Here is a 23,173-nt window from a genome sequence, read left to right as displayed (position 1 = left end):
ATTTCATAAGCAGACCAGAGCACACCTAGTTAAAACCCGCTACATTCAGGCCAGGGACCACACACTCACCAGACCAGGCAAGGAGAGCGTCTGCAGACGACTGGCCTAAAGGATAGCATAGCCAGAACACAAGAGCAGAACACATGCAGCACACACTGGTGATACTCCCTGAAGTGCTAGACCCTGGGCATTACACGACGTCTTTTTCCTAAGTCCATTACTTTCGGGAGCAGGTGACATAACTGGCTTCTCTAACACACAGAAGCTGGCAGATACTTAGACAAAATGAAAAGACAGAAGCATTTATCCCAAATGAAAGGACAGGATAAGGCCATGGCCAGAGACCTAAATGGGACAGATGTAAATAACACGCCTAATGGAGAATTTAAAACCATGATCATAAGGATATTCACTGGACTTGAGAAAAGAATGGAAGACATCCGAGAGACCCTTACCACAGACATAAAAGAGTTGAAGAATCAGAGATGAAGAGTGCAGTAAAAATGAACAGCAACCTGGAAGAAGCAGAGGAACAAATTAATGACCTAGAAGACAGAGTAATGGAAAGCAGTGAAGCTGAAGAAGACAAAGAAGAATTATCCAATGCAAGAATAGACTTAAGGCACTCGGTGACTCCGTCAAATGTAAAAACATTCATATGATAGGAGTCCCAGAAGAAGAGGACAGAGAGAAGGGGACAGATAATTGATTTGAAGACACAATAACTGAAAAATTCCGTAATGTGGAGAAGAAAACAGACATCCAGATCCAGGAGGCACAGAGAACTTCCATCAAAATCAACACCCAAGACATATTGTAATTAAATTTGCAAAATATACTGCTAACATCTTTTTTTTTAGTGTTTTGTTTTTTGCTTTTGTTTTTTTTTATTTCCGTGACAAAACGCAGACACAAGCAGGGGAGGGGCAGAGAGAGAGACAGAGTGAGAGAGAGAGAGAGAGAGAGAGAGAGAATCCCAGGCACTCTCTGTGCTGTCAGCGCAGAGCCCCCACTGGAGGGCTTAAACGCATGAACTGCGAGGTCACGACTTGAGGTAAGATCAAGTCATGCTTCACAGACTGAGCCACGCAGGCACCCCACTGCTACAAATCTTAAAAGCAGCAAAATAAGTCATTCACTTCCAAGGGAAAACCCACAAGGCTAGCAGGAGATTTTTCAACAGAAACTTTGCAAGGCAGAAGGAAATGGCATGATATATTCAAAGTGCTGAATGAGAAGAATCTGCAGCCCAATATACTCTATCCAGTAAGGCTATCATTCATAATAGAAGGAGAGATAAACAATTTCTCAGACAAACAAAAATGGAAGGAGTTTGTGGCCACTAAATCAGCCTGTAAGAAATATTATCGGGGACTCTGAGTGGAAAGGAGAGATCAAAAGTGACAGTATAAAGGCAGGAAGTGTAAAAGCAGTAAAAATGTATATTTCTGTAAAAAAAAATCTTCAAGGAATGCCCCAAAAACGGATATACAATATAATAGCTTATCAAAACATGGGGAGGAGAAAAAAATGAGCTCTAACTTAAGTGACCATCAATTTAATATAGACTGCTACACACAGAAGAGGTGACATACAAATTAATGCTTATCATATGCCAAAACCCACTAATAACCATGCAAAGAATAAAGAGAAAGAAATCCAAATATATCATTAAAGCAAATTAGAAAGACATCAAAGGGAGAAAAACAATAAAGGATTTGAGAAAATCTCCAGAAACAACCACAAAACAAGTAGTAAAATGACAATAAATACATACCTGTCAATAATTACTTTGGATATAAATGGAATAAACACTCCAACCAAAAGACCTAGGGTGACAGGATGGATTAAAAAACAAGACCCATCTGTATGCTGCCTATAAAAAGCTCATTTTAGACATAAAGACACCTGCAGATTGAAAGGGAGGGGATGCTTGCACTGTTGGTGGTAATGCAAACTGGTTCAGCCACTCTGGAAAACAGTGCATAGGTTCCTCAAAACAATTGAAAATCGAACTACCCTACGACCCCTCAATAACACTACTGGGAATTTATGCAAAGGATACAGGAGTGCTGATTCATAGGGGCACATGTACTCCAGTGTCTATAGCAGTGCTTTCAACAATAGCCAAATTGTGGAAAGAGCCTAAATGCCCATCAACTGATAAATGGATAAAGAGATGTGGTTTATATATACACTGAAATACTACCTGGCAAGGAGAAAGTGAAATCGTGCTATCTCTTGCAATATGGATGGAACTAGAAGGTATTATGCTACATGAAATAAGTCACAGAAAGACAGATATCCTATGTTTTTGCTCCTATGTGGAACTTGAGAAATGTAACAGAAGACCGTGGGGGAAGGGAAGGGGAAAAATAGTTACAAACAGAGAAGGAGAGGGGCAAACCATAGGAGACTCTCGAATGCAGAGAACAAATAGAGGGTTGATGGGGGGCGGTGGGTAAGAAGGGAAAGTGGGTGGTGGGCATTGAGGAGGGCACTTTTTGGGATGAGCCCTGGGTGTTGTCTATAAGTGATGAACCACGGGAATCTACTCCCGAAACCAAGAGCACACTACACGCACTGTATATTAGCCAAGTTGACAATAAATTCTATTAAAAAAAATGAAAGCGAGGGGATGGAGAAAAATGTATCACGTTAAAAGAAAAAATAGCGATACTTTTGTTAGACAAACGAGTCCTTAAAACAAAGACTGTGGGGCACCTGGGTGCCTCAGTCATTTGAGCGACTGACTAGGTCTTGGCTCAGGTCATGATCTTATGGCTGGTGGCTTTGAGCCCCATGTTGGGCTCTAGGCTGACAGCATGGAGGCTGCTTGAAACTTTCTCTCCCCCTTTCTATGTCCCTCCCCAACCCTGTCTCTCTCAAAATAAATAAACCAAAAACAAAGTCTGTAGCAAGAGCCAAAGAATGCTACTGTATCATAATAAAGGGTACAAGCCAATAGGAAGATCTAACAATTGTAAATATTTATGCACCCACCATGAGAGCACTCAAGTACATAAAACAATAACCAACATAAAGGAACAAATTGATAATAAGACAGTAATAGGATACTTTAACACCCCATTTACATCAACATATCTTAACAAAAAAATCACCAAAAAATACATCTTAACAGAAAATCACCAAAGAAACAATGGCTTTGAGCCATACGAGAAAGACAGATATCATATGTGTTCACTCTTACGTGGATCCTGAGAAACTTAACAGGAATCCATGGGGGAGGGGAAGGAAAAAAAAGATGTTAGTGTGGAAGAGAGCCAAAGCATGAGACACTCTTAAAAACTGAGAACAAACTGAGGGCTGATGGGGGTAGGAGGGAGTGGAGGGTGGGTGATGGGTATTGAGGAGGGCACCTGTTGAGATGAGCACTGGGTGTTGTATGGAAACCAATTTGACAATAAATTTCATATATTTAATAAAAAAAAAAAAAAGAAAAAGAAACAATGGCTTTGAATGACAGAGCGGACCAGATTGGATTTAAGAGATTTTTTTCAGAACGTTCCATCTTAAAACAGAATACACGTTGTTTTCAACTATACATGGACTATTCTCAAGAATGGATTTAAAAAAAGGCCTTAATTATTAAAAACAATACATGCAGGTTAAATAACGTGCTACTACACTGCAATGGGTTAAGCAAGAGATACAAGAAGAAACTTAAAAAAAATACGTGTATACAAATGGAAATGAAAAAAAAAAAAACAAAAAACAAAAAACAATGGTCTGAAACCTTTGAGATGCTGCAAAAGTGGTCCTAAGAGGGAAGTACATAGCAATATAAGCCTACTTCAAGGAGCAAGAAAAATTTCAAACAACCTAACCTTACACCTAAAGGAGCTAGAAAAAGAACAACAAATGAAGCCTGAAGCCAGCAGAAGAAAGCAAGTAATAATGATCAGAGCAGGGGGCCCTTGGGTGGCTTAACTGGTTAAGTGTCTGACTCTCGATTTTGGCTCAGGTCATGATCTCACAGTTGTGAGATCGAGCCCCATGTTAGGCTCTCTGCTGGCAGCATGGAACCTGTCTGGGATTCTCTCTTTCCCTCTCTCTCTCACTCTCTCTCTCTGCCCATCCCCCACTCATGTGTGGTCTCTCTCAAAATAAAATTAAAAAAAGAAATTAAAGCAGAAATGAATGATAGACAAACAAAAAACAGATAAGACTAGAACAAATCAATGAAACCTAGAGCTGGTTCTTTGTAAAAATTAATAAAACTGATAAGGTGTTAGCCAGAGTGATCAACAAGAAAATAGAAAAAACCAAAATAAATAAAACCACAAATGTGAGAGTAGAAATAAAAACCAACACCACAGAAATACAAACATTTATGTGAGAATATTGTGAAAAAATGTATGCCAACAAGTTGGACAACTTAGAAGAATTGAATAAATTCCTGGAAATATATAACTTACCAAAGTAAAACAAGAAGAAATAGAAAATTTGAAAAAAAAATCAATTACCAGCAAGGAAACTGAATCAGGAATCAAAAAACTCTCAACAAACACAAGTCTAGGACCAGATGACTTCAGACGTAAATTTTAACATGTAAAGAAGAGCTAATACAAAAAAAAAAAGTTTAACCTGTCCTTTTCAAATTGTTCCAGAAAAACATAAAAGGAAGGGAAACTTCCAAATTTATTCTATGCCAGCTTTACCGTGATACCAAAACCAGATAAAGACACCACGGAGAGAATTACAGGCCAGCATCTCTGATGAACATGCAAAAATCTTCAACAAAATAAGCAAACTGAATCCAACAATACATTAAAAAATCATTCACCGGGGGCAGAGGCAGCTGGGTGGCTTAGTGAGGTAAGCATCCAATTTCAGCTCAGGTTATGATCTCATGGTCCGTCGGTTTGAGCCCAGTGTCAGGCTCTGTTGACAGCTTGGACCCTGGAGCCTATTTCAGATTCTGTATTTCCCTCTCTCTCTGTCCCTCCCCTGCTTGTGCTCCTTCTGCAAAATAAATAAACATTAAAAAAATCATTCATTCACTATAACCAAATGGGATTTATCCCTGGTTTGCAGGGGTGGTTCAATATTTGCAAATCAATGAATGTGATACCTCATATTAATTTTCAAAAAAGCATAAAGTCATATCATTGCAATAGATGCAGAAAAAGAATTTGACACACTGTAACATCCATTCATGATATAAACTTCAAGAAAGTAGGCTTAGAGGAACCATACCTCAACATAATAAAGGCCATATATGGAAAATGAGCAGTTAATATGATCCCAGCTGGGGAAAAACTGAGAGAAAAACTTCTTAGATCTTGCTTCGAGTTATCTGCTTCTTCTCATTAGCACCATTGGTTGTTAATAAATTAATCTTAACATTTATTACATCCTACTTTAATGGAGACCAATTTCTCCTATACAAGTTTGTGTATCTCTTTTTTCTTTTAATCCACATTTCAATTTATCATTTTTGTTTTTTTCTTAACAAACTCCCCAAAGGTTAGATTTCTTTTGTTCACAAATCTGTTAGGAAAAGTGTGGCCAGGACAGCTAGTCTCTGCCCTGCTCAGCTTCAGGTGGGGCAACTGAAAGGTTTGGGGTTGGAACCATTTGAAGATTTGTTCACTAACGTCTGGTGGTTGATGCTGGCTGTTGCCTGGGACTTCAGTTCAGGAGGCAGCAGAAACACTTAAACTGACACACCTAGACCCTCTTTGTGGCCTAGGCTTCCTCACTAGATGGGGAGCTAGATTCCAAGTAAGCAGCCTGAGATACAGAGCAAGGCAGAATCGCCTTTTGTCACCTAGGCTTGGAATACACACAGGATCATAGTCACATATTCTGTTCATTAGGAGCAAGTCACTAAGGTTGTTCCATGGTCTTTTTTTTTAGTGGAATTAATATTTAAAACCTATGGACACCTTTAAAAAGCAGTATACTTTACCCACTGGCCACAAATGTTTGTATTCCTCCCACCTGAAAAATACATTCACTCCCCTCCCCCTCCAATACCTCCTGCAAGTCTCAGTTATCATGGCATCAGGTTCAGGGCTTGAGTCCAAGATCTTACCATCTTAATCAGGTGCAGTGGGGATAAGCTGCCTGGGTTATGGTATCTCAAGTATAGCCCCTTGAGTGCAAGGGTTCTCAATATGAGGACTTGAGAACGAAAGAGACGGTTATTTACCACTCACAAATGCAACATTCTAGTCAACTGCTGAAGACTCACCCATTCAGAAAAAGAAGATGGGAAGCACCCTAGTCCATAAGAGTTTTGAAATATAGCCTGATGCATGCTGTCAGTTCTTAAGTTAGGACTTAGTCCTAACCACGGGAATACTTTCTCCATGTCTCTTCCCTTTCTTTACTCTTTAAGCTCTTGGTTCCTTCCTCTTCATAAGGAATGACCTGTATTTGCAGCTGTTTTTTCATCCTGCTTCCTCCCTGTGGGACTTCTAAGACCCAAAGGCCTCTTTTCATTTTGCACTATTTGGTCTCTTTTAGTCCAAGGTAGCAAATAGTATGTTTGCTACTATATATCTCTTACCTTTTTTAGTTTTCTGTAAATATTACTGGATTTCATGCCGTGTTTTAGCAAAGCGAGTCTCCCAAGTCCTTTTGAGATAAGCTTTTCGCTTCAGGTTTCCTGTGAAGCTCTTATAGGACAATTCCTTTAAAATGCGTCTACTCTTGGGGCTCCTGGCTGGCTCAGTTGGTAGAGCATGTGACACTTGATCTCTGGGTGCTGAGTTTAAGCCTCATGTCGGGTGTGGAACCTACTTTAAAAAAAATCTCATAGTCTTAAGATCCTTGAAGCAATTGGAGGCATACCTTAAATCTTTCTGTTTTCCTGGTAGCACCCTGGATTTTCTCTGAACCCAAAAGCCATTTCTTTATTTTAGCATTATTTGACAGTTCAACATGTAGAGAGGCTGTAAATGAGAAACAGATACTTGAACCCAGGAAGTCCTGGTTCCTTTCAGTTGCATAGTCTTTCTTTAGTTTCTCTTTCCTATCCGTTTTACTTTCAGGTATTTTGTAGCATGACTTCCCTTTCCTCCAGTGTCATTTTCTTCACTTGCTTAGAAACCCTTGCTGTCAGCCTCTTCACAAGCCATCAGGTTTCCACTAAGAGTCTTGTGGAGGCCCTTTTTGGGTCTCATTCTTACGCTTTTCTACATCTTTCCAGGTTTGACCTACCTCCTGGTTCAAAGGAAGTTTAGTTTTAGGTTTTTTTGAATAGCAGCACACCATTTTTAGTATCAGTATCTGTGGTAGTAATTTACTGCTGCATAATAAGCCACCTCAAAACCTAGTAGTTCAAAACAGCATTTATCTTGTTCACCAATCTTTAGTTTAGGCAAAGCAGAGTAGGGCAACTCATTTCTTCTTCATTTGGCATCAGCTGGCATAACTGGAAGCTGGAGACTAGAATCATCTGAAGGCTTGTTCACGCACGTGTTTGGCTGTTGAGGCTGGCCTTTGGCTAGGACGTTGGCTAGTCTCAGCTGGAGTATCTACATGAAGACTCACTAGGTAGCCTGGGATTCCTCACCACGTGGTGGCTGTGTTCTAAGGGTGAGCTTCCCTAGAGAAAGGAAGTCAGATGGAAGCTGTATCACATTTTCTAAGCTGGCCTTAAAAATGACAGCAGTTCTGCATATTCTGTTCACTAGAAACCAGTTACTGAAGCCAGCATATATTTAAGGGGAGGGATTTTCACAGAAGTATCAACGAATTTATAAAACCACCACATCCACTCACCTTGTCTTACCAATCATATAGAATGGATGGAAGTCGTTCCCAACTCAGCATCACTGAAACTCCAGCCAGTTTTGTTGTTGTGGTTGTTTTTGTTTAGTAGGATCTCTTATTTTCTAGAAAGTAACAAAGGATTACAAGATAACAGTATTGAATTAAAAATTTTTTTGCTTCAAAAACATATTTGGATCATCCAATTAAAGTTTTATACTGGGAGATGTGATTTTTTAACACATCCCGGAGAATCATTTCTCCTGGGAATGCAGTTCAAATTAGCATAAAACATTTGCAGTTCAGAAACAAGCCATGGCATTAGAAGCATTACTTATAGATTCATGAATTAGAGTCTTATTTCCAGAGTCTTATCTTGGGACGCATTTTTTGACTTGGGCATACATAAGTCAATATGATATTGCTAAAACTTCTTTAAAAGTTATGGAGTGTTAAGATGGGGGAAGGGCTAAGAGACTTTCTCCTAAGAGGGGACTTATTTTATGAAAGAAAGATACGAAAAAATCATAGAAAAATAAAAGTATAGAATCAAGAGCAAATGTTGTGTACTAAAGAGAATGATAGCAAAGATCTATTTTAGTAACACCTGATGTCTTTAACGTGTCTCTTGATTTTCTGACTTGTTTAAGGTTCCACATTCTAAGAGAGGTAACATTTTATTGCAAATGAGTTTATTTAAAAATGTGAGTGCCTGGCTGGCTCAGTTACTCTTGATCTTGAGATTGTGAGTTTAAGCCTCACACTGGGTGTAGAGATTACTTAAAATCTGAAAAAAAAATGTTCCTAGTAGTTTTGAGTTAGACTCTTTTCACTCCCTTCCAAACTATAGTGTTTTATTCATGCAGGCTGATGTCCTTACAACAGAACTGGAAACTACATCTTCAGAATGTCTACACCTGGATGCAAAAAATCAAGTTCTTCAACAAGACTTATTATCAATGAAAGCTTTCAAAGAAGAATGTGAAAAACTAGAGAGCAACAACAAGAAGTTACAGCAAGAAGTAGTAAAATTGAAACAATTTATGGAAATGAATATGGTAGAACGCAGTCAAGTGGAGCAGTATAAACAGGAGATTGAAGAAAGAGCACGACTGGACATAGTAGAAAAATTACACGAAGTCAACCTGTTTTTAAAGGTTAATTGATTGATCTGTAATGTGCTTTAACTCATTTTACTGGAAATTACATTTTGGATAGATGCATTGTAGGGGTTTCCTCTACTTGCTTTATGGTAATTTGTAGATTTCTGGAGGCATTTGTTCCTCCCTTTAAAGATTTCAGTTTTCATCATTCTTCCTACTAAATCGAGAGGATAAGAAAAAATGATGATTTAAACAACTAGTCTCACTATGAAGAGGAAAAAAATTATGATTTAAAAATTGCACTGTACTTGGATTATTCTTAAGTTTATTGTTGACTTTTAAAATTTTCTCATTGATTCTATTATTTGAATTATCAGATTGCGTGAATACTAATACAGGAATGTTTGAACTTTAATTTTATAAATCATGTTTAATTCAGTTGACATTGATGATAAATATTTTACACTTGAGCTTTTTTTCATTTAAAATTGCTCTCTGAAACATTGGCTCAGAACTAAAGGAAACAGGTATAATTAATTATTCAGATTATACCTATTTTGAAACTATCCTGTTAATTTTTTTTCATTAGGCACAAGCAGCAGCTCGACAAAACTTGGACCAGTTAAGAGAAAATGATCATGCTTCAACGAGAAATCAAATGGAACTTAGAATTAAAGATCTGGAATCTCAGGTCTCTACAATGAAGACTTCTCAAGATTCTACTAAAACAGAGTTGGAAAACTACAGGCAACTCTACCTAGAAGAATTAAAACTTAGAAAATCCTTGACAAATAAGTTGAACAGGTAATTCAAAACAGAATCATAGACAAGAAATTTAGCTTATTAATTTGCCTCTAAAGCATAATTTCTGTGGAGCCAAGATCATGAGATGAGTAGGAAGTGAAAGCCAACTAGATCGTGTTATTTTGGAAAATGAGGTTTCTAAGTGAACTTACCTTTGAAATGTTAGTCCAGGACAGTTTGCATCCTTTCTCTTTTTTTCGGTTTTACAGGACCTCTTCCCCCACCCCACCCCCGCACCCCCCGCCCTGTATATTTTCCATTGATCGGATCTGCTAGTCTTTAAGTACATTGTTCGAAGCTTTCTCATTTAGAAGCGTATTAGTATAAAATTGCTTGTCAGAATTACCCTAAATAGAAATGTCGATGAGTTTCTTTTTGGAAGATTACATCTTTAACCTAAAAGGTCAAGTACTACTACTACTCATCCTGGCAGCTTGGTACATTTATTCTCTTGATTGTGATCTTTGGTATGAGTACTAGAGTAGGCCTTGAGACAAACTATCCTTTATGCTTTTTCTACTTTACATAAAGGCATCCAGGTGAAATACAAAAAGACTCACACAGGGCTGACGGGTAGTATAATTCGAAAAGTGGCTAAAAGAGCACCAGGGTGGGAGGGAGGCATGTGGAAGACTGAAGACAGAAAGGGCAGATTCTGCCTCCAGTGCCTTGGTAACTGTTATAAGCTAATTGCCTCTGTAGCTGTTTTAGTTCTTTCTGATCACACGTCTGTCATCTACTATCTCCCCTAGAGATTGTTGGTCTCAATGATTCCTCAGTGTCAAATGCTCAGTTTCTTTGAGATAATAAGTGAAATGTACAAGAGTGGTAAAAGCAAACGCTTGAAAATGTCTTTGAGGGATGGTTTAGTTTTACATCTGTAAACAGGTTTACTAAATATAAGTATGTATATATAATGGCATCCTGAAGGATCCTGTCAGCACAGCCATTCCAGAAGACAGCAAGTATTATTTGTTAAGCCATGTACATCACTGATAGCCACTTCTCTCCCTTCCCTAACTTGAATTGTTAGTTAGGAATCCCCCTGGAAACATAAGTATTTCTTTAGAACAATTTTAAAAGTATAATTTTAGATACTAGGTGTGCTCCGTCACATGTTCAGTGTTAAAACACTGTTCAATGGCAAATGTTATTTACTATTATGGAAACCTAAAAAAAAATGTATGTCATTTAGGAATGATTTAGGGAAAAAGAAAATGTATTTGTGTTTTTTAATCTTCACAGGGCTAAGGAGAGACTGTCAGAGAGCAATACAAATTTTCTTGAGGAGAGACAGCAGCACCAAACTTTACTCAGGACCCGTACTATGAGCCCAGGCCTGGAACCACCTTATTGTAGACATTTTGAAAATAATTTAGTGCTCAATGGAAACCTTACTCCTAGGGGAAACTTAGTGATTCCTACCTTAAACCCACGGCCGTCATATGAGTACTGGGAGACTTCCTTGTGGAAGGTTAGTTATATTATCTGTTTAGTTTGGGTTTCAGATATCTGATGTTGTTGCTTTTAATTTGGTGAAATTGTGAGTTGTTTAAGTAACTAGCACATATGAGATAAAAGTCAGCATTATATGTGCTAAGAAAGAACTGAGGTAAATTTTATATATATATATAATATGTATATAATATTAATATAATTTTAATATAATAAAATATAATATATAATATATTATAATAGAATATATCATATGTATAATATTTAATATAATATTAATATTAATATATAATATTAATATATTAATATATAATATATATATTAGTCCCTTGATCTCTCATTTCTAAGAGATACTTATTTTTATTTTATTTTAGTGAGAGAATGAGTGAGTGCATGCAGGGTAGGGGCAAAAGGAGAGGGAGAAAGAGAATCCCAAGCAGGTTTCGTGCTCAGCACAGAGCCGAATGTGGGGCTCAGTCTCAAAACCATGAGATCATGACCTGAGTCAAAATCAAGATTTGGACACTAAAAACAACTGAGCCACCCAGGTGTGCCACAAGAGACACCTAGCATTAACTGTATTCAGTAAATATAACTAAACTTACCCATGTTAAATTTCTTGAAAAGCTTTCATTTAAATTTGATTTTAGAAAGTAAATATTATTGCCTGGTAACCACGGGTACACTTAGATGCTTAGACTTATTTTCAGTTGGCAGTGGTTCATTAACATTTGAAAGTTTTGCTATAATCCAGTTTGTCCACCCCTGTATGTCAGTGAATGATCATCCTCCAAACACTTAACGATGTATGAATGTTTACTATTTAAAAGAATCCATGGGGGTGCCTGGGTGGCTCAGTCAGTTCAGCATCTAACTCTTGATCTCAGCTCAGGTTTTGATCTCAGGGTCATGAGTTCAAGTCCTGCATTGGGCTCTACGCTAAGCATGGAGGCTACTCTAAAAAAAAGAAAAAAAAAAAAAGAATCCATGGTAAGTCCTTTTTAAGAATTAAATCAACTTGTAACACTAAAAAGGTTAATTTCTCTTTTAAGTTAAAAGTGTTGCTATTTTCTTACACGAGAATACATCTTTAATTGCTTTCTTATTTATGGCACTCTTTTTTCTTTTTCCTTTTTTTTGACTTATACCCTTTGTTTCTATTTTTATAAAATATCATGATGAGTGATTGTAGAGCATTTTATAAATAGCTAAATCAAGCAAATGTTTGAATTTTTAAAATGAAGCTTTTATTTCTTCAAATGAGTTCTTTGCCCCTTTCTCTTTTCTTTTTCTGGTACCCCTTGAATGCAAGTATTATTACACTGGATGTTGTCCCACAGGTCCCTTAACCTAGCCTCATTTTTAAAATTCTTTTTTCTTTTTGTTTTTCGTCTTGGATGATTTCTACTACCCTGTCTTGCAAATTGTTGATCTGTTCTTCTGCATCTTCTTATCTGCTGTTGATTCCTTCTAGTGTATTTGTCATTTCTGTTATTGTATCCTTCAGCTCTGATTGGTTCTTTTTTATATTTTCTATCTCTTGCTGATGTTATCACTGGATCCATTCATTCTTCTCCCGAGTTCACTGAGCATCTTTATGACCGTTACCTTGAACTCTTTATGAGGTACATTACTTATCTCTGTTTCACTTAGTTTTTGTTCTTAGGTTTTGTCATGTTCTTTCATTTGGAATGTATTCCTCTGTGTCGTCAGTTTGTCTTACTTTCTATGTTTGTTCCTAAAATGGTTCCTTTCAACTTTTTCTCTCTTTCGAGTGAGCGATGCTTTTGAACAATGTACGTTAATTATGAAGTCAAGGAAGAAGAGAATGTTTCTGTAAGTGTTGTCTAGTCATTTTTCTTGGTGGAGCTGTGACAGGTGACACTGGGTAGGCGGCAAGTAACCCTGCTCTTCTCTTTCTAAATTCAGAACACAGGAGACAGGCAGATGGAGAGAAACTTAGTAGTTTTATTACTAATACACACTAACAAATTGGAGGATATGATTTAGGTTATGTTAGCCCCTTTGGGCTTCCTCCCAAATTGGGCACTTCCCCACACAGTTGTAAATTGAGGAAACAAATGCTTGACCCCCACCCCGGGGGCCGGGTGCTTACCACAGAGCTGAGAGCAGACCCAAATTCATGTTACTGTGGGCAGGCACATCTTTTCAAAGAGGAGATCTAGAAACACATAAGCACTGCTTAGCTCCTTCTCCCAAATTCACCCGTTAGGTAAGTCTCCCTTCGCATCAGGAGGGAGACAGAGATAAGTCCACATGTGAGAAGTGAAGGTTCACCTATAATTTCCGACTGGATTTAAAGTATAGATAAAGTGAATTGTGTCTTTTGTACATACCAACGAATGATGAGAGGTTAGAGAGAAGCATGCTAGAAGGGAAAGAGAAATCTGTGTTGGGTTTTAAATTTTGCTATAAATAACCACACCATGGGTTCACTCATTTGTTGATTGATTTTGATAAACCAAATTTTCTTTGGAAGGAATAAATAATGCTTTCAGGAAGAATTTCCTCAGTTTCAGCTTGCTTGCTTCACCTAAAGATTTTCTCTTTCAAGTTCTCTGTCCTGTGGTTTAAAAAAGTTGTGCTTGGGGTGCCTGGGTGGCTCAGTCGGTTAAGCGGCCGACTTCGGCTCAGGTCACGATCTTGCGGTCCGTGAGTTTGAGCCCCGCATCGGGCTCGGTGCTGACAGCTCAGAGCCTGGAGCCTGTTTCAATTTCTGTGTCTCCCTCTCTCTGACCCTCCCCCGTTCATGCTCTGTCTCTCTCTGTCTCAAAAATAAATAAACGTTAAAAAAATTTTTAAAAAAATTAAAAAAGGTGTGCTTAAAAATTGACGGCTACTAAAAGGAGTTAACATAATTTCTGTTCCTTTATTTTCATTAATGACTTTAAAATTTGTAATTTAGTTTTAGAGCTACTATTGTGGGCCTCATAGCTAAGCATTACTGAGCCACATGGCAAAGTTTTATGTATTCATTTTCTCTGAATTATACTTAAAATACACGTATTTTTCCTGACTATGAGGAAGTAACTGGCATAGAACTGTAGGCTTGGTAAGACCACAAGTGTATTCCTTGTCTGCATCTAGTTGGTTTCATGACCTCAGACAAAGTACACTCTCTCTGAGCCCTTTTTGTCTATTACGCAAAATTAGGGATTTTGACTAAATTAGTGACTTTTATATCTTCAAAATAATTTTTTTAAACAATAGAACGTAGTTTTTTTTTTTTTTTTTGCATTAAACTGTATTGTGTAAAACAGAGAGAAATAGAGCTGTCTAACTAAAGGAGAGATGGAGACTACAGCTTGTGACTTCCTTGTCCCTCAATCCTGCAGTGTCCCCAACCGAACCTTAGATTTCTATGGGCCATATTTGTATGTTAACAGTTAATGGGAAAATCCTTCTAATTAAAAATCCTTTAAAAATGTTCTTTGAATTAAAATTTGCTGATATATAGTTATTCTGTGTATAATTTTCTCACCCTCTTATATTTCTGATCAATGGAAAGGTATACACAAAAGTACACATGTGTTCTTATTCATGGACTTGAAAGCTATTTTCACCATCGAAACACAGTTTTTACCTAGATATAAACATAAAAGTCACAGAGGTAAATATTTAAGAAAAGAGCTTTTGGGGAAAAGATGCAACATTACCTTGGTAGCTCCTTAAGTCATGTCATATAAAAAACGTGGTTTATATTTTATATCATATTTATTAATGGTAATATAAAATTGTTTGAATAAAGCCTTCCCCCATCATCTGGTATTGAGTTATTAATTTTATAAGTCTGGTATAGTCATGTTGTCCCATTCATTTTATAAGGCCTGAATATAATGCTATTGTCCAAAAAGTGTTATGGTTCCTCAAAAACTTAAAAATAGTTATTCATTAATCCCACTACTGCGTATTTACCCAAAGAAAATGAAAACACTAATTTGAAAAGCTGTATGCATCCCTATGTTTATGGAAAGATTGTTTGCGATAACCAAAATAGGGAAGCAACCTAAGTGTCCATGGAGAGATGAATGGATAAAGACAATGTGTAATATGTATACAATGAAATATAGCTCAGCTATCAAAAAGAATGAGATCTTGCCATTTGTGACAACATTGATAGACCTAGAGGGTATTATGCGAGGTGAAATAAATCGCAGAAAGACAAATAAATACCATCTGATTTCACTTGCATGTGGAATATAAAAAAAAACAAAACAAGTGAACAAACAGAATCATAACTACAGAGGACAAATTGGTGGTTGCTAGAGGGGCGGTGGGTAGAGAGGTATGGGCAAAATAGATGAAGGGGAGTAAGAGGTACAAATTCCAGTTATACAGTAAATAAGTCACAGGAATGAAGAATACAGCATATGGAATATCGTCAATCATATTGTATTAATGTTGTATGGTGACAGAGGGTAACTACACGTACGGTAGCAAGCATAGCATAGTGTATACCATTGTCCAATCTGAACTTGTATACTGAAAAACTAGTGTAACATTGTATGCCAACTATACTTCAATTAAAAAAAGGTATTAGGGAAAACAGTCTCTGAAAATATTGGGAAGCATGTCAGCCAAAACATTTGTCCTCACACCTAAATTTGTAAAGACATTGGAATCCTTATCACCACAGTGTTGATTATGTCCAGTACACTATTTTGGAGCCCGTTTGGGGCATTCAGGGAGAGGCTACCTTGTCTAAGAAAGATGTAAATAAGTACATTCTAGACAGGAACAGTTGTAATATAAAGTTGACCTTTGACCAACATGGTTTTGAACTGTGTGGGTCTACTTTACTTACACATGGATTATTTTTGGATACTGTACAGTACTGTAAGTGTATTTCCTCTTCCTTCTGTTTTTCTCATGTCATTTTTTGCTCTAGCTTATTCTACTGTACAAAACATGTATGAATCGACTGTTTATTTTACCAGTAAGGTTTCCGGTCAACAGTAGGCTATTAGTAATTAAGTTTTGGGGGGATGAAAAATTATGTACAGGTTTTTGACTGTACCCCACCCCTGTGTTATTCATGGGTCACCTGTAGTTGGAAATATTCATACACATTTCATAAGTGGATAACCATAACTTTAATAAGTCAAGTGTTTCAAAACTTGGTCCTAATTTGGAGAAAGGACACAAAGTTACAATTGAAAATTGTATATTGTTTTCCTTATCGCTAATGGAGAAAGTTATAAATCAGAAGCTAACTTTGGAAACTGTTGTAACCCTCTATTTTTCCTTTCTTCAAAGAGATTTTCTGAAATCTTTGTGTGCATATGAAAAGAAATAAGTGTTTTAGTCATAATACAGATAGCAAAATATTTTTACTCAATTTTTTGCCAGTAGAATTTCCACATGACAGTCCCACTTTCTTCATTTTATATATATTTAAGAGTCAGTCCTGAAAAATTAATAGCAAAAAGCATTCCTTCAAATTTTGTTTTTCTACAAGTGAAAAAATGGAAAGCCCATTTTAAGGAACAATTCATTAAGGTCAAAAACTGATTAAACTTTCATAAATGGCAGTACTTCTAATCATTTCCAAGTAATAATTCAGTATACAATATGATTCTTGTTTAAACTTTTTTGTCCCAGTAAGATCCAACATCACGTTTCAGAGATTATACATATTCAATAGATCAATATTAATTGTGCTTTTTATCAGACTCACATAAATAGCATTATATATATATATAATGTACACATATTATATATATTAATATAATACACATAATATATTATATATATAACATACACATATTATATACGTATACACACACACACGTATATACGTATACATATGTATACGTATATACGTGTGTGTGTGTGTGTGTGTGTGTGTGTGTGTGTGTGTATATCTGTTCTCCGTTATCTAAAACTAAAATAAAATAGGTAGGAATTTATTTTATTCATGTGATGGTTTTTCTATTTAAGCAATCCCTAACTTTGGTTTAATCTCTACAAGTATTATTTCAAGACCACATGTCCTAAGCTATATATAATTCCTACCATATATTTTGTTTACCTTACACATTCTAAATAATTTTTGGCTTATTTCAGACACAGCGGGAGTTGGAGAAAAGAATAACCAGAGCACTAGAAGAAGGTATGTTGCCAAAATGTATGAAGTTAGATATCATTGATTTCTGAAATAAACTATAAATAGTAAATGGCATCCCTTTCCACTGTTTGGATAATAGATACTACATTCACATTTTTTGTACATATCTAATAAAAAATGTAAAAGCATGAGCATAATGAAGAACACATTTCTTCCTCCTTTAGTCCTCATGTGTCATAGCTCTTTTAAAATCTCCCACAAGTCTAGGGGCAACCAGGTGGTTCAGTCGGTTGGGCGACTGATTTCAGCTCAGGTGGGTTCAGGCCCCACAGAGGGCTCTGTGCTGAAAGCTCGGAGCCTGGAGCCTGCTTCAGATTCTGTGTCTCCCTCTCTCTGTGCCCCTGCCCGCTTGTGGTTTGTCTCTCTCTCAAAAATAAATAAACGTTAAAGAAGTTTTTTCGATCTCCCTAAGTCTATATATCTGTTATTATTTCTGGCGACAATCTTCCTTCACTGGTGCCATCCCTGTGGAACTGTCAACCTGCACAAGTCTCAGAAAAGGTGTGCTTTATCAAATTGTTGTTTCTGCTAGTGATAGAAGACCCAAAAAGCCAAAGTCGTCTTAGTAATGCTTGGTTAAGTAATTAGAGGTCATATAGCTGTCATTGACAGGTAAGGGGTTTCAATCTTCACTCATTGACTTTGTCATTGTTTTTGCCCTTGGGTAAAACTTCAAGTTCCTTAGCATGGAATGAAAACACTGAAATCAGTTTGCTTCTTGCCAGATGATTCAGCCTTGTCTCTCACTATTTGCCCTACTCTGCTGCTTTGCTCTACCACCTTGTCAAACTAAACTACTCATAATTGCACAAGTGTTCTTCCTCACTTCTAGCTTTTTGTATGTGCTTCTTCCCTCTACCTAGCATACTTTTTCCTTGTCCTTCAGGTATCAGCTGACATATCACCTTCACCAAAGAGCAGACAATACTGACACAAAACTGGGATGTCCCTTCCGTATGTTCCAGTAGTGCTGTGTTTTATACCTGTCACTTACATCGGTATACTTGGCTGTTTGGAAATGCCTGTTTGATTTTTCCGTTTATAGTTTATGATTATTCAGGGTGGACTGTGTCCTCATCTTGTAATTTCACCTTGTAATGAAAAAACCAGAAACTCTGATATGTATCCACAATAGCAATTAATTCAGCGTGCAACCCTGAGCAAAATATATTTAATACTAATCTTGGGTTTCATATTGCAGTTGTATGTAGGCATTTTTCATTTTTCTTAACACCATAAAGGCCCCAACTTTCTTTTTTTTCTTTTTCTTTTCTTTTCTTTTCTTCTTCTTTTTTTTTTTAATCACTTGTAGTGAAAATTATTTTGGAGAAAGAAAATAATTCTTTCTTTTCCTTTTCAGCTGCTACCGGATTTGAATCAGGATCCTGTAGAAATCCTTTAGTATCTACTGATGATTCAATTATAAATCAAGATCCTGTATGGAAAGCGTCACAAGAATATGTACAGATTCTGAACAAAAATTATATGATTTGAAAAATAAATAGAAAAAACTTACTGGATGCTTTCAAAACATTTTCATTGTTTCCCAATTGAACACACTATACGGCAAAGTCTTGATTAAAGGAAGATGTTTTTGTATCATATGTGTGTAATGAAAATCTTTATAATATTTTAAACTATGTTTCTTGGCATCTCATTAACTTTTAAGCACATTTTGTACATGGAAACCAGCACTAGAGCGTTTTACATACATCAGACTGCTCCACTACCAGCGGTTTGAACAGCACCCAAACAACCAAGTTGTCATTAATACTTCAGTAGTGTTCATGGATGGCTTTTTGTATTTTCCAATTTTTATGACTATATGTGGGCCGAAAGATTTAGACATTATTTTGATGTATTCCTGCTATGGCTATTGCCAATGTTTGTACATATTACAATTTTTTTATAGTGCCATAAAACCTATCTATAATTTTAATTGTAAACACTGATTCATAGCTCTTTCCACATGGAGAAATAAGATTTGCCTAAGGCTTTTCATCTTTTCTATTTATTTATTTATTTATTTATTTATTTATTTTTGATTTGCTTTTTAGAAACAAAGTTAGAGAAAAGAAAAATTAGAGGAAAAAAAAAAAAAAGAAATCTCCCCCCCCCCCCCCCCCCCCGCCCCAGAGCCATTTGCAAGTAAATTGCTAATGGGATGCCTGATTCCTGTAGCATTTAAATCCTACAAGTCAGTACATTCCACATAACTACCATACAAACTCACAATCAGAACATTAACTCTAATACAATCGACACTTGAACAATGGGGTTAAGGGCTCTGACCCCGCCCTCCACAGTCAAAAAGCCATGAACAACTTTTGACCCCCAAAGACTTAACCACTACTACTACCAATAATCTTTTGTATATGTATCATACTCTATTCTTAAAAAAAAGCTACAGAAAAAAATAACCATGAAGAAAATGATAAAAGAAAATACATTTTCAGTACTCAAAAAAAGAAAATCTGTGTGTAGTCAGTGCACCCATTAAAACTGTTTTGTTCAAGGGTTCAGTATAATTCTATCATTTATTCCTCATAATTCTTTTTACGTTTGGTCACTTATCTGTAGTATACGTTATACCAAGGAAGGTCCTGTTCAGAGCCATGTATTGAATTCAGTTGTATGTCTTAGTCTCTTTCACTCTAGAACACTTCCTTTGTCTTTCCTTGACTTTCATGACTTTTAACCTTTTGACGACTAAATTCCAGTAATGTGGAATGTCTTTCAACGTGGATTTTTCTTAGGTTTCCTTATGGTAAAATTCAGACCATACATGTTTAGCAAGAGTATCACTACAACCTACTCTTTGCATCCTGTCATGTGACCTACAATTTTGATTTGTCCCCGTACTGGTGATGTTAATGTTGGCCACCGGAGGTAGTGTCTGCCAGGTTTCTCGCCTGGAATGTTAACTTTCCACTTTCCAATTATTTAGTATTTTATGGGGAAGTACTTTGAGACATGTAAATATCTCCTTTCTCAGACACCCTGTGCCAGGCCACCTCTTCTGCAGATGATTTGCCCCCCTGCAGGTTCTGAAAACCCACGCTGGGCTATTCTTCCCCTGTGCAGATGCCTCCCTACCCTGTTCAGTCTGTGATACTTCATTATTCTATACCATTCACTTTTCAGGGATGCTGTCACTTGAGCTCCAACACTGTGCAGGGTGACCTTCCCACACGTAATGCCTTCCCCATTCTGTCTAAGCTCCAGCACCTCACTCTGGACCCCAACTCCATGCCTCTGTTTCTAGGACTGGGAACTAAAGTGTTGGGGATGAGAAAGAAGAAAGGAAGGAAGGGCTCCACAGGTCTTTTGTAATCAACTTGGCAAGCTCTCCAAAGCCGTTTCTCATCGGAATTGCATCGAATCGGCCAACAGTTTGTAAGGAAAGACATTTCTTATACTGATTTTTCCAAACAACTAGTCTTTTAATTGTCTAAGCTTATTCCCCACAATATATTGTTTCTTACTCGAGTGTTTTATCTGCAGATTCCTTTGCATTTGGTACATGCAGCGACATATAATCTATAAATAGTGGCATTTTTGTTTCCAATTCCTAGAGCTTTCATTTTTTTTGTTTGTTTCCTACTACAACAATGACGTTGAGTAAATGTGAGGATAGTGAGTGTTCATGTCTTCTTGAAATTGCAACATGTAAAAGTAGTTTCCTATAACTATGTAGATAGTGGGGTTTTTAAAAGTGTATGTCTTATTAGTCTCTTAGTTTGCTCTTGCTGTTTACAACAGATCACCATCAACACAGTGCCTTAAAGCCACACGCATTTATCTCACATTTTTATGGGCCAGAAGCTAAGCAATGGCTTAGCTGGGTCCTTTGTTCAGGTTCTCACAAGGCTGTAGCCAAGGTGTTTGCTAGACTGCGCTTCCCCATTTGGGTTCTTCAACGGGGAAGAATCTGCTTCCAAGCCCATTGAGTTTGTTTTTAAGAGAATTTCCTTGTGACTGTATGGACTCATTTCCACAGCTCTTTGCTAGTTGGAGGCTAGTTGGAGGCTTAGGTCCTAAGCATTCCCAGACACTTGTCTTAGTCCTTTTGGGCTGCTCTAACAAAATACCATAGGCTTATGAAAAAGAAAGTTTTATTTCCACCCTTCTGGAGGCTGGGAAGTCCAAAATGAAGGCACTGGCAGATTCAGTGTACAGCGACGGCCTGCTTCCCGGTTCATGGACGCTGGTCTTCCTGCTTGGCGCAGGGCCAAGGGAGCTCTCACAGCCCTCCTTTATAAGGGCACTAATCCCATTCATGAGGGCTCCACCTTCGTGACTTCATCATTTCCCAAACCCCCCACTTCTAAATACTATCACGTTGAACATTAAGAGTTAACACATGAATTTGGGTGAGTGGGGACACAAATATTCAGCCTAGAGCAAGGCTGTTCCTTGTTCTTGGCCACGTAGACTTCCTCAATACGGCCGCTTAGTTTAGGAGGCCAGCAAGGAGAATGTCACTTCGGAGAAGGCTCAGTCCTCCTTGAAGGGCGTTCACGTGATTAGATCAGGTTTGCCTAGCATAATCCTCTTTTGATTGACTCTGAATTAACTGAATTATGTCTGCAACATTCCTTTACATGTGCCATATTCTAATAGCTAGAGTCAAGTCACAGATCTCAAGTGAAAAGAATCATAAAGAAAAGGTGACAACACTAAAGGGCAGATATTATGGGGCCACTTAGGATCTTTCTGCTACAAGTATATTAAGGAAGTTCCCTTATAATACTAGTTTTCTAAGTTCTGTCATGAATGAATATTGAATGTGAAAAGATGTTTATTTCACATCTATTGAGATAATTTTTTTAACTGTTTATTTTTAAGAGAGACCAAGCAAGCCAGCAGGAGAGGGGCAGAGAGAGAGGGAGACAGGATCTGAAGCAAGCTCTGCGCTGACAGTGGCGAGCCCAATGCGAACCCCGCGTGGGGCTTAAACTCACATACTGTGAGATCATGACCTGAGCCTAAGTTGGATGCTTAACCGACTGAGCTACCCAGGTACCCTGAGATAAGTTTTTAAAATATTTGTGAATGGAGGGAGGGGCCAAGATGGCGGAACAGCATGGAAGTTTTGTGTGTGTCTCCCATCCATGAAATACAGCCAGGCCAACACGAAACCATCCTACACACCTAGAACACTGATTGGAGGACTAACACAACAGCCTGCACAACCCGAAACACAGAATTCAGCAGGAATTTACCCCAAAAGAAAGAGCATGAACAAACGACAGCCAGGGACTTAACCAACACAGATACAAGCAAGATGTCTGAACCAGACTTTAAAATCACGATAATAAGAATATTAGCTGGGGTCGAAAATAGATTAGAATCCCTTTCTGCAGAGATAAAAGAAGTAAAAAATAGCCAGAATGAAATTAAAAATAATATAACTGAGCTGCAATCACGGATGGATGCAGTGGCGGCAAGGATGGACAAGGCAGAACAGAGAATCCACGATACAGAGGACAAACTTATAGAGAATAACGAACCAGAAAAAAAAGAGGGAGATTAAGGCAAAAGAGCACGATTTAAGCATTAGAGAAACCAGTGACTCATTAAATAGGAACAACATCAGAATCATAGGTGTCCCAAAAGTGGAAGAGAGAGAAATAGGGGTATTAGGTTTATGTGAGCAAATCATAGCAGAAAACATTTACGAAACCTGGGGAAAGACACAGACATCAAAATCCAGGAAGCACAGAGGACCCCCATTAGAGTCAACAAAAACCGACCATCAACAAGGCATATCATAGTCAAATTCACAAAATACTCAGGCAAGGAGAGAATCATGAAAGCAGCAAGGGAAAAAAAAAATGTTCCCTGACCGAAAAGGGAAGACATATCAGGTTTGCAGCAGACCTATCCACAGAAACTTGGCCGGCCATAAAGCAGTGGT

General features: G+C 37.5%; 1 protein-coding gene and 1 long non-coding RNA gene across 3 annotated transcripts in view; one reads left to right on the top strand and one right to left on the bottom strand.

Annotated features, from left to right (window-relative positions):
- The window catches only part of LOC106987592 (ankyrin repeat domain-containing protein 26-like), a 139,715-nt gene extending 120,463 nt beyond the window's left edge, over positions 1 to 19,252 (top strand). Inside the window, exons 19-23 of the mRNA XM_053213931.1 lie at positions 8,610 to 8,900; positions 9,436 to 9,650; positions 10,896 to 11,124; positions 17,193 to 17,238; positions 18,614 to 19,252. Of these exons, the coding sequence (XP_053069906.1) occupies positions 8,610 to 8,900; positions 9,436 to 9,650; positions 10,896 to 11,124; positions 17,193 to 17,238; positions 18,614 to 18,747 (915 nt within the window). The 3' untranslated portion in view covers positions 18,748 to 19,252. The remainder of the gene's footprint in view (positions 1 to 8,609; positions 8,901 to 9,435; positions 9,651 to 10,895; positions 11,125 to 17,192; positions 17,239 to 18,613) is intronic.
- On the bottom strand, positions 12,759 to 13,924 carry LOC128313751 (uncharacterized). Of its 2 annotated transcripts, XR_008294797.1 has the most exons (3): positions 13,459 to 13,923; positions 13,222 to 13,348; positions 12,759 to 13,024 (listed from the first exon to the last, which is right to left on the bottom strand). It is a non-coding gene; the product is annotated as an uncharacterized LOC128313751 (long non-coding RNA). The 2 variants fall into 2 exon arrangements; XR_008294796.1 differs by having other exon boundaries at positions 13,222 to 13,924.
- Positions 19,253 to 23,173: the final 3,921 nt, after the last annotated feature.

The sequence above is a fragment of the Acinonyx jubatus genome, unplaced genomic scaffold, assembly GCF_027475565.1.
Source record: "Acinonyx jubatus isolate Ajub_Pintada_27869175 unplaced genomic scaffold, VMU_Ajub_asm_v1.0 scaffold_22, whole genome shotgun sequence".
NCBI lineage: Eukaryota > Metazoa > Chordata > Mammalia > Carnivora > Felidae > Acinonyx > Acinonyx jubatus.
Note: the sequence above shows the minus strand (reverse complement) of the source record. Positions and strands in the feature narration are given on the sequence as shown.